Source organism: Pezoporus wallicus, unplaced genomic scaffold (genome assembly GCF_028554395.1).
Source record: "Pezoporus wallicus isolate ANWC-B61680 ecotype Strahan unplaced genomic scaffold, APGP_CSIRO_Pwel_v1 contig_6566, whole genome shotgun sequence".
Lineage (NCBI taxonomy): Eukaryota > Metazoa > Chordata > Aves > Psittaciformes > Psittacidae > Pezoporus > Pezoporus wallicus.
The window spans coordinates 2,114,529-2,130,453 of record NW_026638763.1 but is presented as its reverse complement, the minus strand read 5'-3'; the positions used below and the strand labels follow the sequence as shown (position 1 = coordinate 2,130,453).

The 15,925-nt window shown below is 41.0% G+C and overlaps 1 protein-coding gene across 7 annotated transcripts in view; it reads left to right on the top strand.

The window, feature by feature from the left end:
* PCNT (pericentrin) overlaps positions 1-15,925 on the top strand; it is an 89,016-nt gene that overhangs the window by 38,645 nt on the left and 34,446 nt on the right. For 3 of the 7 annotated variants that reach the window (XM_057412321.1, XM_057412322.1, XM_057412323.1), the window contains exons 22-29: positions 2,091-2,242; positions 3,025-3,239; positions 3,688-3,914; positions 5,615-5,777; positions 6,907-7,050; positions 14,003-14,232; positions 14,668-14,787; positions 15,259-15,279. In XM_057412321.1, coding sequence (XP_057268304.1) covers positions 2,091-2,242; positions 3,025-3,239; positions 3,688-3,914; positions 5,615-5,777; positions 6,907-7,050; positions 14,003-14,232; positions 14,668-14,787; positions 15,259-15,279 — 1,272 coding nt within the window. Of the gene's footprint in view, positions 1-2,090; positions 2,243-3,024; positions 3,240-3,687; positions 3,915-5,614; positions 5,778-6,906; positions 7,051-10,005; positions 10,045-14,002; positions 14,233-14,667; positions 14,788-15,258; positions 15,280-15,925 lie in introns of all 7 variants that reach the window. The other 4 variants (XM_057412325.1, XM_057412324.1, XM_057412326.1 and 1 more) reach the window with 4 other exon arrangements.

Below are 15,925 nucleotides of genomic sequence, written 5' to 3'. Positions count from 1 at the left end.
AATGTGCTTTTGTGGCTGTGTTTTAACACAGTGCTCTCATGTTTGTCAATGTGTATGTAGAAGGACTGTTTGTCTTCTTGTGATTGCTAGTTGTCAGGTATGATGGACTCTGTCTCTTAGTTGTAGTGCTAGAGCAGTAAACATAGAAATTTAACTTGGGTATTGGCTTGAAAACTGGTCCAGCTATTTCGTAGAATCACATACTGGTTTGGCTTTAAAGGACCCTTAAAACTCACCCAGTTCTGGCCCCCTCACCCACGGGCAAGGACACCTTCCACTAGAGCAGGTTGCTCCAAGCCCCTGTGTCCAACCTGGCCTTGAACACTGCCAGGGATGGGGCAGCCACAGCTTCTCTGGGCACCCTGTGCCAGCGCCTCAGCACCCTCACAGGGAAGAGCTTCTACCTAAGAGCTCATCTCGGTCACCCCTGTTCCGGCAGGTTAAAGCCATTCCCCTTGTCCTGTCCCTACAGGCCCTTGTCCAAAGCCCCTCTCCAGGTTTCTTGTATCCCCTTTAGGCACTGGAGCTGCTCTGAGGTCTTCCCTTAAGGGGCCTTCTCTTGTCCAGGCTGCACCAGCCCAGCTCTCTCAGCCTGGCTCCAGAGCAGAGCTGCTCCAGCCCTCTCAACATCTCCATGGCCTCCTCTAGACTCACTCCAACAGCTCCACGTCCCTCTTGTGCTGTTTCCCCAGAGCTGGATCAGGACTGCAGGAAGGCTCTCCCCAGAGCACAGCAGAGGGAGAGAATACCCTCCCTGAGCTGCTGCTTATGCTTTGGGGGTGCAGCCCAGCACATGGGGGGTTCTGGGCTCAGGTGCTCACTGAAGCCAGGTTACGGGGAGCTTCTTCTCATCCAACACCCCCATTTCTCAGGGGGATTAACACTACCTGCAGAAGGTTGGATGTTTGCCTTTTTGTTGTCAATGTATTGATGCCACTGTATCTATCAGTTTTTTGTTAAGAAAATAGTGCTCTAGCAGCTTTTGTTAGACCAACTGAGCTATAGTTTGGAGTAAGTAAGACAGGCAAATGGGAAGTTTGGATCCACAAATGACAAAGAGAATATTGTTTGCCAAACAAATGGAAATTTTATGTCTCCTGTAAAGCAAATATCTAAGTTGAATCTCAGATACCTAAAAGAGAGGAACAGCTTGAAAAGGATTCTGCTTTACTCAGGAAGTTTAGAAATGTTAATGTTTTTCTCCAGGATTAAAATTATAGCTTTAAGTTTTCAAAATGGAAGGTAAAGAAAACATTTATGTCTTCACTCACAGTTCAGGAAGTTCTGACCAAAATGTAAGTTTGATATATTAAACTTCTGTTAGGCCTATATGTTTAATGATAAAAACTGGGAGTAAGACTTTCTTCTATTGGAAAAAGTGCATTATTGTTTGCTGCTGTTCCTGCAGGATTTGGTGAGGGGTGAGAAGGTTGGTATGGGAGTAGAATGCTATTCTTTGCATGCAGTTTTCTCCCAGACAGATATTTGGACTGATTTATTGGCTTACTTATGAGACACAGTTTCTAACAAAATAGTACGGATTCTTTGGCATCTGAATCTGGTAGTCAGAGGTGGGTATGTACAATACATATATGTATTTTAATATATATTTCTAATTGGTTAAAGGTGGGTGTCATCAGGAATAAATATGAGGAGAGAAAACATATTTATAGAAACTTGTCTCAGGCAGAGCTCAGAGCAAAGAAAGCTGGCACTGATGATACTGGATCAAGTTACTGTTTGGGTTTGTGTGCTACAGTGTCAAAATTCATGCTAGGACATTGCTTAGTGTCTTTGAGGCATAGCAATGAAAACAAGAGCAAACTGAAGTTTAACACAAAGTTTTTACAAGCTTTTTGCATTGTCTGGGTCTGAATACAAGGGAGGCAGCTCCTTGAGGAAAAATTAATGTCAGAAATGGAGAACTGAAAACCAGACCATTCTTTTTTACTCTTTCTGCTATCCTTCGTTTCAAATAACTTAAGGGACGACGACTCTGTGGATATATCCAAGGTGATGAAGGGTAAGATCATTGGGTGAAGTTTAGGCAAAATGATCAGCTTTGTTGCATTGTTGCTGTGTTTCCACAGCTGGAAAGGAAAGTGGAGCTTTTAAACCATGGAATGGAGGAGACCAATTCTGAACTGGAGACACTCCTTGAGCGGCGGGATAGAGAAAACCTAGAAGGAGGGAATTTGGTAGCCATGTTGAGATCTGATATTGAGCAATCCAAAGAGGAAAGGTTTGTTCATCTTGGGTTACCTAATGCTTAGTGATTGGTTGTTCTGTTTGCTTGTTTTCTCACTTTTCATAAAGAAATCAGTAACTATGCAAAATTAAGCCAGCTCAAATGAATAGCGCAGGATGCTGATATATTGGTTTCAGTTGCAAGCTTTTTGGTGTGTGTGGTTTTGGGGTCGTTTTTTTGTTTGTTGCTTTAGGTTACCAAACTATCTTGATATGGAAAGTCAGATTTATAATTTGTTTTCCTTGTTTCCTTGTGGTCTGATGGAGACCTTGGTGTTTTGGGGTTTCCACTGTCCGTTTTCTTGGAAAAAGCTAGGAAATGGAAAAGGCCTCTTGGTCACTGAAACCTTTCAGTGCAGTGGGGATTGGTTTGATATGGCATTGGAATGTGTGGGTTAGAGAAGCTATCGTGCTGAATAAGCTTCTTAACACTAAAATGTGTTCCTAACTGTGATTTTCGTTGTCTACTCTGCCAGAACACCCCTAGTTACTGGGATGTCACAGAAACTATAGTAGTAGATGTGTTCACCCTACTGGTGCTTCCACAGATAATGGAAGCCTGAGATGCTTGTGATTGCAGTATGATCTCTCCATCTACCTGTGGAGAAGACAAAGGGGTTTTGCTCTGTGGAAGTGGCCTTGGTTTTTGAGTCACCTAAATTGTCTTCACTGATAAGTCCCAACTGTGGCCATTTTAGACTGTCAGTTTTTCAGTAAGTTCAGTGTCTTAAATCATGTGCGTGCAGTTTTTGAAGTGTTCAGTATCTTTTGTTCTAGGAAAAAACTGCAGGAATCTTACCAGCATGTTTTGAAATTGCTTATGGAGTTGGTGAAGGCCACAATAGCCGTTGAGGACCTTATCAGTAGCAAGATTGGTCTTTGTCTTGATGATAGTGTGTCTTTTGGAGATTCTAGAGAAAGTCACAGTATTATGGAAGAAATGGGATTCATGCAGTATTTCAAAGCCAAAGAAGGGCATCGCCTAGAGAAAGGTGAGTACAAATCTGCATAACTGAATGTAATCAGTTCACTTCCTTGAAAAATGCCTTTTCATTTCCTTTTATATTGCTGAGGTTTAGAAAGGGGATATCTCTTGTTGCAGTTTTCTGTGTCTCTGTCAAAGTTGCTCCACACTGTGTCTGTCAGTATTCTTTCATTTTAATTCTTTTATTAGTGCAACTTAGTAGTTGTACTATTTTAGTTTATGTTGCTGGAAAAGGCTGAAAAGATGATGGAGCAGGAAAGAGGAACTTAATGAACACAGAGGTTCAAGCCCTGATGTATAGCACAATAATTCCAAATGTTGTTTTTTCAGCCCTGAGTGACTGATGTGTACAAGTTTTCACCTTGTAATACAGCCTCAGGACTAAACAATGTCACTGTCTGTCAGTTGTTATCTGAGTGGCCAGTTCTGTGTCATTATTTTGTGGTTTAAAATAGCTTGCGTGTCTCCAGTCGATGAGCTGCTTGATGAAACTCTCACAGAAGACAACCAGCTGTCTGCAGTGACTGATGAGGGGTCTGAATTGAGCCAATACTTATGTGAAAGTGTTTTTGCAAAGCCAGAATTGGCATGTGAAAATGAAGAGATGATACTGAAAACTTGCCGCCGTTTGCACACCGCAGTGGAGAGACTTCTGGAACTGGTTACAGAATCAACTAAACAAGTAAAACTTTTGAATCTACATAGATGTATAATTACACCAAAAATGTCAATTCTCTATCTGTAGAACTGGCTACTAAAAAGAAGTAGAGTTTGTCTGAATACAAGTTATCAATATAGGGAAGTGTGTACGTTCCCTGCTTCTTACAGTGAAGGTTTTGCTCTTATTATCTATATAAATGAGACTTCAACTTCTTTTTCTCTTCTAGCAGATCCTAAGGAAGGCTGTAAGTCAGTTGCTTAAGTAGATTTAAACTAGGATTTTAGATGCATTTGGTAACTTCAGGAGACCAAGAGTCAAGTGGTTTTGAGGGGGTTTCATTGCATTTCACATCAATACTTCTTCAACATTGCTAAGTAGGTTCAAGAAAGCTTAGTCCATGTGAAAGTGTTTAGGAAATATGCAGCAAGCAAACATCCTTGTAATTATATACTGTGCTAAAAGGAACTGGACTCTCTCGTGAAAGGATTTGAGTATTTCCATACTGAGTTTTGCCGTGTCTAGGCATTCAGCTTTGGGAAGAGAAATTGTAAATCTGTGGTAGATGCCAGAGTACTGTATACATTTAGAGCACCGAACGTAGTGCAACAGTAATTAATGTGTTGAGTAAGGAAGCCCCTAACTTAAGAAAAAAAGTGAAGGGAAATTCATTTTCTTCTCAGGTATTTTGTGCAACCTAGAGATAAGCATCTATGTGAGATGCATGCTCACCATCTTAAAAAATCCCTCCTAGAATGAGGTGATTCAACTTGTACTCTTGGGTACTGGTGATGGTACTAGTTCCACTAGTATGGAACTAACTTGTGGTTAAAGCTCTTGCCCAAGCCGTGGAAGATGTAGATTTTAGGTCACCTCACCAGCTGCATTCAAGCATACTGTGCTTACATTTGTGAAATCCTGGTTATCTCAAACTTCTCTCCACCAGGATAAGCTAAATACAAACTAAATGGGAACAGGGCTGCTCTAGTTGAACTTGAGACATTGCACATAGAATCACAGAATAGTTAGGGTTGGAAAGGTCCTTAATATCATCTAGTTCCAACCCCCCTGCCATGGGCAGGGACACCTCACACTAAACCATCTCACCCAATGCTCTGTCCAACCTGGACATGAACACCCCCAGGGATGGAGCATTGACAGCTTCCTTGGGCAACCCATTCCAGTGCCTCACCAACCTTACAGTAAAGAACTTCTTCCTTATATCCAGTGTAAACTCCCCCTGTTTAAGTTTGAACCAGTTACCCCTTGTTCTATCACTACAGTCCCTAATGATAATAGGAATGCAAGATGCACTGTCTCTGAGAACTGGTGCCATCCTTACCTTGGGAACCTGATGATGTATTGACTTCACTTCTATTAGACATGCCTGAATCTATTGAAGAATATGGGGGGTTGCTTTGAATTTCAAGTGGTTCAGGAATTATTGAACAGTTTAGCCAACTAAAAGGTGTCTCTTTTTATGCACAGTAAAGAAACTTCCATCCCTAGGGAAGATTTGTGGTAAAAATACAGGTATGTGAGTACAGGAAGTCACCAAAGTGTCCAGGGGTTTTGGGCCAAGTCAACCTAGTACCAAAATAAAATTTGAAAACCTGGACCTTAATGCGTAAATGTTATTACAAAAATAAGGTTTATGTTTAAATACCTATTAGTTACTATTATTAGATTGCATGTACATTCAGGATCTGATGATTTATTTGTAGCTGGAGAAAATGCATGAAAGCCAAGCGCAGTTTGAAGAAGAATTCAGCCGCCAGAACCGGGAAACGGCCCAAGTGGTAAGTCAGCACAAGGAGATCCTGGAGTGCCTCGGCGAGGAGAGTAAAGCCAAGAATCAGCTGGCTTTAGAGCTTCATAAAGCAGAGGGTAAGAAAATGAAACCAACAGAAGGAGGTTTCAGTGTCATTTGCTCATAGCTCATGCCTCCAAATATTTATGATATGCTTTTTTCGACTTCTCCTGTTGATTTGCCTGTTTAGAATCATAGAATCAACTAGGTTGGAAAACAGCTTTCAGATCAAGTCCAGTCTTTTAATCCATTTTCTGCATTTTGGATTGCTATGTTACTTGAAGCTTGGGTCTTCTCTTGCAAATCTACTGCTTAATTCCCTTATTCATTTCCCTGGGGCAAGTGTGATAGTGCTTAGTCCCATTCTTATACCACTGTGAAACATACCATCATTTTTAAAACAGCAGTTTGCATTCCTGCATGTCTGGGTATGGGAGCTTGGATTATTGACAAGATACACTCCCAGTGTAAATCAGCCCACTTGTCTGTCCTTGGAAGGGTTCGCATAAACTAGAGCAATGTTTGATAGTAGCACAAGCCATAAAGAGATTCTGTAAGGGAGAGAAAAAGGCTGAGGCTGTTGATCTTGATGCTACCACAGACTGTACATATCAATCTAATCCCCCCCTTGTGAAGATGATGACTTGAGGTCTTTGCTTTTATGTAGCAGAATCTTTGAGGGTTTCTGTGTCCCTCAAGTTGAGCTTCTCTTCCTAATCGTGGCATTTGCTTTCCAGTCCTCTTCTCACTCATACTCCTTCAGGCTTATTTAGTCTTTCCAAAATCCTGTTTCCTTCCTTTCTGTGAATAATTCCTGAATTTCTTGGGCTCTGAATCTAACATTTGATCTTACTTCCTGGAGAATCTGTTTCTACAAACCTCAGCCCCCAGCAGAAGATGTGTCAGACTATCCTATGTTGTGAGGTGGTCCCAGGCCATCCAGGTTTAACCATCCCCATATACGTTCTACATGTCTGGGCACATTTTGTGCTATGACAGCCTCATTAATTACATTAATTCATACATGTTATTCCTCAAGATCGTTCAAAAACCTAACTACAGTTAAATTTAAGTCATCTTGTACTTTTTCCTTTCTATGTCAACTTCCATTGTTGGCAAAAAAATTTTACTTGTGTTTTCAAGCTGCTTTGTTCCAACAGATGAGTTTGTCCATTGCTTTATTTGCATTCCAACTTGGGATTTTAGGCATTATCGAAGGCTATGTTGCAGAAAAGGCTGCCTTGGAGGAGGCCTTGAATCTGAAAGAGGAATCTGAACGTCGCCTTATTGTGGAGCTGGAGGATATGCGTGAACGCTTCCAGGAGCTAACCCAGGAGCAAGCAATCCTTGGTGAGGAGTGCGTGTTTTATATCTCCAGTCAGGGCAAGCTGCCATGTGTTTCTGTAATGTATCAGTCTTTGGTTTGATGACCCTACGGAGGTTGGCAGGGGAAAGAAAGTAGAGCAACTGATGTTTTGCTTCTAAGGTGATAGTACTGTAAGTGAAGAGTGTTGCTATAGTCTTATGCTTAGTTAGAAATGGAAAGTGAGAAAATGAGAGGAGTGTATTACCTACAGGTAGTTAGTTGCAACAGATAATTAGCATCTAGTTAGTAACTGAAATGCTGGTTATTTGACACTACGAAGAGAAGAGCTGGAGATTCAAGGCTTTTGACTGCTTCCACACCTAAGGAGATAGCTTAATAATGACAGAAGAAATAAAATCCTCCTTGGAGGTCATTTGAATTATGAAAAAATTCTGGTGATGTTGTGTACTTAGTTTCATACATAAGCTTTTCCCCTCCTCCCCAGCCTTGTCTGGTCAAAACTTCAGTAAGGGTGACTGTGGAAAGATTTTAATGATCAAGCTCAAAGTGTGCTGAGGTTTTTAAAAGAGAAAGTATATAGGTTGAAAAAGCTGGATGAGGTGGTGCTGTTGGAGAGGATAGGGTGAGGCAAGTATTTAAACTTTGAACTTAAACTTCAAGGTCACCCTTAAGCCACCTTTAAACAAAGGGTGGCTCACTGGAAGCCATAGCCAGACACTGAAATACCAAATCAAACTCATGTAAGTAGATATAAATAAGCAATCTTCATAATTCATTCTCTCACTTCATGACTCCCTCAGACTCACAGATATGTTACATGATGTAAGCTGACTACAGGAAGCATGTGTAAGGAAGTGGAGTAGGATAGAGGGCAAATTTTCAACATACTCTATAGAGTCTTTTAACACTTCATGAGTGGAAGTTGGTGCTGTGGTAATTCACACTGCAAATGAAAGAGCATACATATGAACAGTGACAGCAGTCATTTAATAAAACCCCTGAAGAATCTCAGTGTAACATAGCAGGCTTACATGTAAGATGTTTTTCTGATTCATGGAAGAATATTCAGGGATGTTATGTGGCTTGCACTGTGCGGGAACTCAAGACTAGGATATGCTGGTTCTTAATGAATTTCTGAACCATTTGAATAGCATTCTGTAGTTTTGACTTCTTGAATTTGCAGCCTCAGTGTCATTCTAATATGTCTATAAGTGAATTTCTCTGTATCGCCTTCCACCAGATATTTTATCATTTGGGATCACCACCTTTCCATTTCTCCGTTTGACTGGACACAATCTATATGTTGCGGTTAATCTGGCCACTCCCCTGTGTAGACTCCTGTCTGACTTTCAGTCCTGATGTATTGTTTCTCTGCAACTCATCTGCCTTTTGCCTCTCCCCCACCTCATCTTCTCTTCTTCTCTTAACTTTGCTGCTTTTCACCTACTCTTCCAACTCTTGACTCCACCATTGCCCTGCTGTCACGGGCAAACATCCTTCTGTATTTTTCCTTTTGGCTTTGTACTTGACTTTTCAAATGTAGTACAATCAAAATACTCATGTTCTACATAGAATCATAGATGGGTTTGGGTTGGAAGGAACCTTTAAAGGTCTTCTAGTCCAACCCGCCTGCAATGAGCAGGGACATCTTCAACTGAAATGGAGTAGAATATTTTCAGTTGGAAGGGACCTATAACAATCATCTTGACAACTCTTGGTCATCCCTGAAGTGACAGCATGTTATTAAAGACATGTCCAAATGCCTCTTAAACACTGACAGGCTTGGGACATCGACCACCTTTCTGGAAATGCTGTTCCGGTGTTTGAATGTCCTCTCAGTAAAGAAATGCTTCTTTCTGTCCAGTTTAAACTTCCCCTGGTGCAGCTTTGAACTGTTCCCACACATCCTATCACTGGATAACAGGGAAAAGAGATCAACACTTCCCTCTCCATGTCCCTTCCTCAGGAAGCTGCAGAGAGCAATGAAGTCACCCCTCAGCTTCCTTATCTCCAAACTAGACAAACCCAGAGTGCTCAGCCACTTCTCAGAGGACATTCCTGCCAACCCTGTCACCAGCAACTAGACCAGGTTGCTCAAAGCCCCATCCAACCTGACCTTGAATGTTTTCAGGGATGGGGCACCTACTACTTCTCTGGGCAGGTAGTGCCAGTGTTTCACTGGTATCAGTGTAAAGAATTTCTTCCTTATAGCTAGGATGAATGTCCCCTCTTTAGTTTAAGACCATCAGCCCTTGTCCTATTGCTACAGGTCCTATTAAAAAGTAGAGAACATATATTAGGGTTAAAAGTTGTGCCCATCTTTGAGCTCTCGTATGGCATCTGAATAATATCCTACTATTACCTTAAGAGAAAAAGGAATAAGTGGTCTTGTGCAGATTGCTCTGGCTTACAGACCCTGCCCTCATTTGTCCCAGTAAGCAAAGGAAGAGGTCGAGAAAGAGCCCTCTTCCTCAAGGGAAAAGCAGTTGAACAGAAACAGGTTCAGGAGCTGTAACTGAAACTAAATGCATGTTGCGCTTGCTTTACAACAGTGGTTATGGCATCGAGTAATACATCCTACAGGAAATGCCAAATCATTCCATGGTGGTGTTGAACACAAGTACATCTGTGTCTCATGGAAATGTATGACAGATTACAGAGTCTGTAAGTCTGTGTCAGTGAGTCCTGCTGGGCTGAATCCTGCTTTGAATCCCCTGGAAGGAATTAAAAAGCCAAGAATGTTGCAACCCACTTGCATGGTTGTAATGAAAACACATTTCTGTAGTAGCTCTAGTCTAATTCCAGACATCAACGTGTATCATCAGGAGCTTTGTGTCATAATAAAGGTGAAGTGCATATTTGCTGAATAAGAGGTAGGAGCTATCTGTTTACATATGAATTTCTAGTAATTTAGAAGCTGGAATAGATCATAGTGTCCTGTTCTTGTCTTGTATGTGTCTGTCTGTTTTGATTTCTAGGAACACGTATTGCTAATGTAGCACAAAAAGAAGGTTCAGGTTTGTAATGATGAGTGTGGGTTTTTTCTGGTTTGAGTTGCTGTAACACCTGAGTGAATGAATTGCTAGTTTTGATTTTAACAAAGAGGAATAGTACTTCATGGATAGTCCCAACAAATTACTGACATTATAAATATCTTGGCAAAAAGAAAGTTATGACTTCTGTGATACATCAGAAAACAACTAAAACTAAAAATAATTTAGCTGACCAGTATTTAAAGGAAAAAAGCACAAACCTAGTTTTGCTGCCATTAGGCTTAAAATGCCTGGTACTATTATCTTCATGTTTAGCACCTTCGTTTTTCTTTTGAGGGGATGAAGTGGGTTGTAATTTGCTGGGAGCTTCTAATGCTACATAGTTATCTGTCAGAATGATTGGGGGGGGGAGAAAAATAGGTGATGTGAAATAGTGAGCTCAAAAAGACAGAATTGAAGGAAGTCTAAGGGAGACTAGAGAAATGGAATTGAATGGGGAGGTAGATCAGAAAAAGGGGGAGAAGAATAGGAAGGAAGGCTTAGGGGAGCAACAGTGAAACCAAAAACAAGCAAGAAGGATGATAGAGTGGTTTGGGTTGGAACGGACCTTAAAGCTCACAGAGTTCCAACCCCTGCCACAGGCAGGGACACCTTTCACTAGAGCAGGGTGCTCCAAGCCCCTGTGTCCAACCTGGCCTTGAACGCTGCCAGGGACGGGGCAGCCACAGCTTCTCTGGGCACCCTGTGCCAGTGCCTCAGCACCCTCACAGGGAAGAGCTTCTGCCTTATACTTAACCTGAACTTCCCCTGTTTGAACCCATCACCCCTTGTCCTATCACTGCAGTCCCTGATGAAGAGTCCCTCTCTGGCATCCTTGTAGCCGCCTTCCAGATGCGTGAAGTTGTACACTGTGTTGGAGGTCTGATGCTGAAGTAAAATTTGTAGGTGCCAAATTGAAAGAGACATTTTTTAATATTATTTTTCCCCTCCTGATCTTACATGTGCACACTGAACTCCTGATCAGCAAACATTTAGGTCTGATAAATTCATTGCTGTCATGATTATGTTTTGCGGTCTACTCAAAATAGAAGAATCTTACGGTTTTAGATGAATTTCATTCATACACATACAGGTATATATTCTTAGATGTATTATCTTTTTTCCAGACTTTTCCCCCAAAGGATGTGAGCTGAGTAAAGCACGTCCCTTAGGTGAATAAAAAGTGGTGTTGTAGGTAAATTCCCATTAGAATTAAAAGGCTGCACAGGGCTCTTACCCATTACTGTGTCTTTATTCCTTCTGTCCCATTCAAGTCTCCCTCAAACATATTTTTATTTAACTTAGTTTTGGTAAGCACCTCATTGTCCTGAAATGTGCTGCTGTAGGCTCAAAGAGAGGGAACATCTAACCTTAGCTGGTAAGGGTGTCAGAGCTAACATAGCTCCCACCCCAGCCATCAATAGTACTCTTCCTCTGGTTTGGAATTGCTTATAGAATGTGGAAAATATGATGAAAATAATCTTGTTTGGAGTTTATTGACATGTCCTACGCCTTGAAAAGTTGACACCTCATCCCTTTTCTGATATGTAGTACTAATGTGGATAGAGTGGCCTTGCTAATCAAATGCACTTTGGCTGGAGCTTGGCATTTGCTAATGGGAGTGGCGAGGAGTGTGCTGGGGTATTACCACAGTGGCATTGCATGATCTGAATTAGCATTCATAAAATAGCAGGTTTGTCCATGCAAAGAAACAAATCTGTGATCTGATGATTCATATGGCTTGAAAAATATACTGATACACTTGTGGAACATGTGCTTAAAACAAAACCCAAACAGATTACACTTACTGAGACTGCCAAAATGTGATACCTGCTTTCTATGTAACATTTTCAATTTCACATGAAATCTGTTAGCTAATGACTTGTATTCCATTAAGGTGCATTTCTGTCTGAGGAGGTGCCAGCACCTCCCCACCCTCACAGGGAAGAGCTTCTGCCTAAGAGCTCATCTCAATCTCCCTTGTTCTGGCAGGTTAAAGCCATTCCCCCGTCCGGTCCCTACAGGCCCTTGTCCAAAGCCCCTCTCCAGGTTTCCTGCAGCCCCTTTAGGCACTGGAGCTGCTCTGAGGTCTCCCCTTAAGGAGCCTTCTCTTCTCCAGGCTGACCCAGCCCAGCTCTCTCAGCCTGGCTCCAGAGCAGAGCTGCTCCAGCCCTTGCAGCATCTCCATGGCCTCCTCTGGACTCGCTCCAGTAGCTCCACATCCCTCTTGTGCTGGGGCCCCAGAGCTATTATTCTATATTTAGTCTATATTTATATATAAAATAGTAAACATTTAGTCTATATTTTTGTCCCCAGACAGAATCTACTTTACTTTTTCTCTTTGTCCAGTCTCTTTAATTTCCAGAGGCAGTCTTCCCAGTCCCTATGCATTCTGTTGTTATCATTACTCCTCTGACATGTTCCCCAATGTTTAATGAAAATGCTGTTGCATCATTCTAAGCTTGTGATGCTTTTCCTCTTAAGCATGCACATGGAAATGTTTGTGTTTCTTGGCTTATTTTAAAGTGTCTATAAATTTCATTAAATGCTTGTGGATAGTGAAGCACTAGAAAAGATGTTGAGAGGAGGCTGTGGAATCACTTAGGGTTTTGAAGGTTTGGACAACAGCTTTAGTTGATGTTCAATCAGAAATTATGTGGATTGAGCTGGTCATGCTTAGAAAAGGGAATTGTCTCATTTTGGGAAGTGGGCTGGATGACCTTATTGGAATCATAGACTTACCTTGTTCTCTATGCCTGAAAACATTTAAGATGAATAATGGAACACTTTAAAGTAAAGAGCCCTGCTTTGAATACGAAATAGGCAGACTTCTATTTTCATATTCAGGTTACTTAGTGATATTCACATTAAAATTATTTTGTTCTGAGTGCAGTCACAATACAGTTTCAGTTTGGGTCTCCTAAAGAGTGGATTCAGTACATCCAGCTGATTGAAAATGCAGTTTGTAGCTATAAATTAGTTCTTAATAACTTAAATAACCTTGAGCTATGTATGTTTTCGAATCTGTGGTATTTCTTTTGCAGCCTGTGTAGGGCAAATAAGTGCTATCTTTTTCCCAGGAGTTTTCTTCCCTTGGCACTAGGCTAAGTTTCTCTAAGTGTGATTTTTCTTTGGGTTTTAATCCCCACTCAGGTTCAGAGAACAAGATTGACTTTGTTTTCTCATAGCAGTTAGCATCAGGAGAGGGCTTGGCGCTGAAAAGGTGGACTGGGTGCTAGCTCAGCAGTGTAGACAGCAGCAGCAGTATCCAGCATTGCATGGGGCAGAGGAGTAATTGAGAGGCTGACCTGTCTCTAGATGTTGGAGATCTAAGGAGTATCTCTGCACAGGAGTTTGGAGGAATTGAGAGTTCCTTATTGGATGGCTTGATTAGGAAGAGACTTGAAGTAGGATGGGATGAAAGCAGTGGGGAGGATTTAGGATAGAATAATAAAGGATGGGTATGAGAGACTAGGTGGCTGACAGTGGGGTGTGGAGCTTAAACTTAGGGATGGAGGACATCAGGAATGGAATGAATTTGGAGGATTGAGGAATTGGTTTGGAAAGAGCCTAAGGGGCAGGAAGAGTGTGGAACTGCGGCTGAGAGGGCAAGCACCTGGTCAGGTGAGAGGGACTCTCTGGAACTGTGAGGTCTTCAGCGGTGAAGGTGAAAGCTTTTTATGTGCCCAGAATATCTCCAGATGGGACTCGCTTTGGGATTGAGAACAGATGCCCATGTGTTCCTTCACTACAACATACAGTAGTCTTATTGGAAATGCCTTTCAGAGACAGTGGGCAGTCAGGTATCAGACTTCCCTTTATGTCTCTTGCATTTCAGGAGATTTTGCCTTTGGTGTTGATACTGAATTTAACCTCACCTCCAACTCAATTTGATTTTTGTACCCTGTGCTGATAACTTTGTTATTTTTGTGTCCTTATTCAGGTCTACTGAAGGAAGTAGAATTTTTAGCAAAGGAGAAATTAGATCTTCAGTGTCAGGCAGAAAAGGACCATTCCAACTTACGCTCTCAAATGAAAGTGTTGGAGGTGGAACTGGAAGAACAACTGCATAGTAATCAGGACCTGGCTACTCAGTTATTGGAGGTTGCTGAATTAAAACAGCAAATTCAAGTGCTTGAGAAACAGCTTAAAAACCAGCGACAATTCATGGATGTAAGCAAGCTTGGTACCACCCTTCCATGGCTTTGGAGGTGATAAATACTCCTTCTAGCTTGTGACTGAGACTGGGAAGATTGTCCCTAAAATGGGATACTTTCCATTTTGTTTGAAATTAAGACCTTGGTATTGTAGTCATTTAAAGGTAGTTTTAAAATTCCCTTTCTGTAGTATTACAGGATTTTTTTTTTTCCTTTTTATTACTCGCTAATTGTAACTTGAATGTACACAGGAGGCAAAAAGTTTGCTGTCCTTTTGATTTATTTTCCTGTAACTTTAGGTGTACTTTCAAGACTGCTAAAAGATATTAATTTTTAAGTGAGCAGTTTCTTCACCACAAAAACAACCCCCACGTTTTTCTTGTACTCGATATTTTGATGAGATGCAAAGTTTCTATAAAAAGCTTTTCGTTCTTTCTGGCTGGGTTTACAGGAACAAGCTATAGAAAGGGAACACGAACGTGATGATTTTCAGCAGGAAATTCAGAAACTGGAAGAACGGTTAAAACTGTCAGCAAAATTGCAGACTTCAGGAAAACCCAGAGAGTACAGGGTGAGTAAAATCACACTCGGTGGCAAAAAGAGCTTGTTTATTACCATTAAATACCACAACATGTGTTTGTCTTTGGGTACCGGCTCTTGAGAGATGTTTTTTGTCTGTTGTCACCCAGAGAGCAGGTTTTCCCCCAGCTGACTGGGCTACATTTATGCAGTGAGAGTATACTTACATTATTTCTTCTGGAGATGGAAAGAAATGTTGTATATGCATGACAGTAAAGTTTCACAGCCTGTAAGTCTGGTTTAAATTAAATGAGAACACAATACAGACACTTGACTCTACAGAGCACACGTGAGGGATGACTTCTGGGTTCTAAAATAACAGTTGTAAAAAGTTGTCTGCATGTCTTGTCCTATTTCAGTTTATAAATGAGTCCTTTCATGTGTTTGTGTTTGATTTCAGAGATTAACTTTTGCTTTTTTGTTTGTTGTTTTGGTTTTTTTCACATAAATGAACATTATACAGAACGATGAATTGATTCTGCAGGTATGGAAAACAGCATGAATATCTCTTTAACTTTTCTTTCCTTTTTCTTTTAGTCTCTTCTATTAATTAGATCTGCTTTGGCTTTTTCCTCCTATTCTTGATGTGTCAAGGCTTTAGCTTGACTTGGAGATAAGCATACATGTTTTAGGGTGGCAGAATTCTTGCAGGGAGTGCGGAACTGTTTTCGGTTCAATTTCCTGTACCTAAGTGCTTCTTTCTCCTGTCTTATTGCTCAGGTGTATTACAGGCAGTTACTTACTGTAAAAGAGCTTTGTGGCATGAAAGGAGAAGTTGAGGATCAGATTGTGAAACAAGGATAATGGAATTTCAGTGATCCACTGTGCCTTAGTCTTCAGCTCTTCTTTATGGCAGTGCTCTTAACAAAACTTCAGTGTATATGCTACTTAATTTCATATTCAGCTATTAATTTATGTGCAGTTTATGAAACTGCACCTTGGTATTAGAAAAGCAATACTTTTAGTATTCTCAACTAGTCTGTGATGCTCTCCATGCTTATTAATTTGACTAAATTAACTCTGTTCTTCTCTATTTTGCTACAGGGTGTTTTTCTTCTTTAGTAATATCTGTAAAATACTAGAAGATGTGAAATTCTATATTAATATAAAGAATTCTTCATGATATTTAA